Source organism: Habropoda laboriosa, unplaced genomic scaffold (genome assembly GCF_001263275.1).
Source record: "Habropoda laboriosa isolate 0110345459 unplaced genomic scaffold, ASM126327v1 scaffold23, whole genome shotgun sequence".
Lineage (NCBI taxonomy): Eukaryota > Metazoa > Arthropoda > Insecta > Hymenoptera > Apidae > Habropoda > Habropoda laboriosa.
This window is the reverse complement of record NW_017100140.1, coordinates 2,077,485-2,079,332: the sequence shown is the minus strand read 5'-3', so window position 1 is coordinate 2,079,332 and position 1,848 is coordinate 2,077,485. Positions and strand designations below refer to the sequence as shown.

At 37.2% G+C, this 1,848-nt stretch overlaps 1 protein-coding gene across 1 annotated transcript in view; it reads left to right on the top strand.

The window, feature by feature from the left end:
- LOC108580197 (protein bride of sevenless) overlaps positions 1 to 1,848 on the top strand; it is a 9,935-nt gene that overhangs the window by 1,422 nt on the left and 6,665 nt on the right. The window contains exons 3-4 of the mRNA XM_017943904.1: positions 182 to 670; positions 1,327 to 1,839. Of these exons, the coding sequence (XP_017799393.1) occupies positions 182 to 670; positions 1,327 to 1,839 (1,002 nt within the window). The remainder of the gene's footprint in view (positions 1 to 181; positions 671 to 1,326; positions 1,840 to 1,848) is intronic.

Below are 1,848 nucleotides of genomic sequence, written 5' to 3'. Positions count from 1 at the left end.
TTCTAAAGTTTCTGGTCGATGAAAGTTCACACAAATAATAAAATTTTTACATAAATCATAAATGATAAAAAATATCAAAAAATGCCCCGAGTGCAAAGGGTTAAAATCGAACGATTAATAATTTTTAAATTGAAAATGAATATTTTCAGTAAATTTTGACAAACACTCAACACGATTTCAGGTATAAAAGTGTTCGACACCTGCCGAGACGAGATGACAGTGTACAAACACGCGTTGCAAGCAGCGGTGAACTCAGAATGCGTGGACCATTACGAGATGGGAATACTATTGCCGGTGGAATACGCGATGATTTTGGAGCCGCTTCGTAATTACAGCGTGTTGCCTATTAGCACGTACAACGAGCAGAATTTGACGAGGCCCTTGATTAATCTAATGGTTCACTACCTGAGTACCAGATTCGAGACTATCGATCACCTTCTAACGAATTCTGATTTCGCGTTAAACTTATTCCTGGATATAACCAAGGAAGCTGGAATTTGTGTGAGAAATTACGGCGACACTTTGGATATAGAGGACGGTGAAACTGATGCTGTGATAGCTGTGATTGGACAGAGGAACGATATTAGACAGTGGATCGAGAGGGGAGAGAAGATGCAGGGATCTAGGAAAACGTGGATAGCTTTGCCTCTCGATGGATCGAATATCGACGGTGAGAATTATAGTGAGAGTTATACGGGAGTGCTGTGTGTTATGCTCCAATTATTAAGAATCCTAATTATTTGAATTGGGAATATTTAAAAATTCCTAGAAATTAAGAATTACTAAGTTAGGAATTTGGAATTTTTTAATTTTCTCTTCCTTCAGGAATTAGGGATTTTTAAATTTCCTTTCTTTTGGGAATTAGGAATTTTTTAATTTCTCAATTTCTAATTTAGGAATTCCCAATTTTTAGGAATGATTAAATTTTCTCTTCCTTTAGGAATTAGGGATTTTTAAATTTCCCTTCCATTAGGAATTAGGAATTTTTAAATTTCCTAATTTCTAATTTAGGAATTCCCAATTTTTAGGAATGTTTCAATCTTCTCTTTCTTTAGGAATTAGGAACTTTTAAATTTCCTAATTTCTAACTTAGGAATTCTCAATTTTTAGGCATTTTTAAATTTTCTTTTTTTTTAGGAATTTTTAAATTTCCTAATTTAGGAATTCTCAATTTTTAGGAATTTTCAAATTTTCTCTTTCCTTAGGAAATATTACTTTTCAATTTTCCCAATTTCTAATTTAGGAATTTTTCAATTTTCCTAATTTTTCAGATTTTTTAAATTTCGCTAATTCGACATTTTTTAAAAATAATCCTTTACTTCTCAGACCTAGTTCCTCCAGGCTCGTACGTCGTGAGAACCTCGGCTTTCAACCTGGACCTCCTTCGCCAGATCTCTTCAACAGAGGAGTTCCTCGAAGGAGCGAGCAATTCAGTGATCCATTCACCACATTTGCTCGGAATTGGCAAAGCCATCGTCGAGCTGGCTCAGTTGCTGCAAGATCTGCAGAAACGAAACTGTCCACGGGGTACAGAGACGTCGTGTGTGATGCCACGATTCAATCCTCACACCAAAGTCGATGTACGAAACGTCGACGTGTACAATGCACTTCGTATAATTCCAAAATCACACTCGATTAAATACATCGTGGCTATGAGGAGCCAACAAGAGTTGATCGACATGGCCACTTATAGGATAGAACCGGCGAATTCCAAGTTTCGTATTTCACCGGAGTCGAGGGTGCCAAAGATGCCGAAACTCTGCTTGAAGAAGCATCTGAAGAACTGTGAGGGTTGCGCGAATTTTAAGAAAAGATTCGGCCCCCGCGGTGTGACCAAAGGTTTGTGAG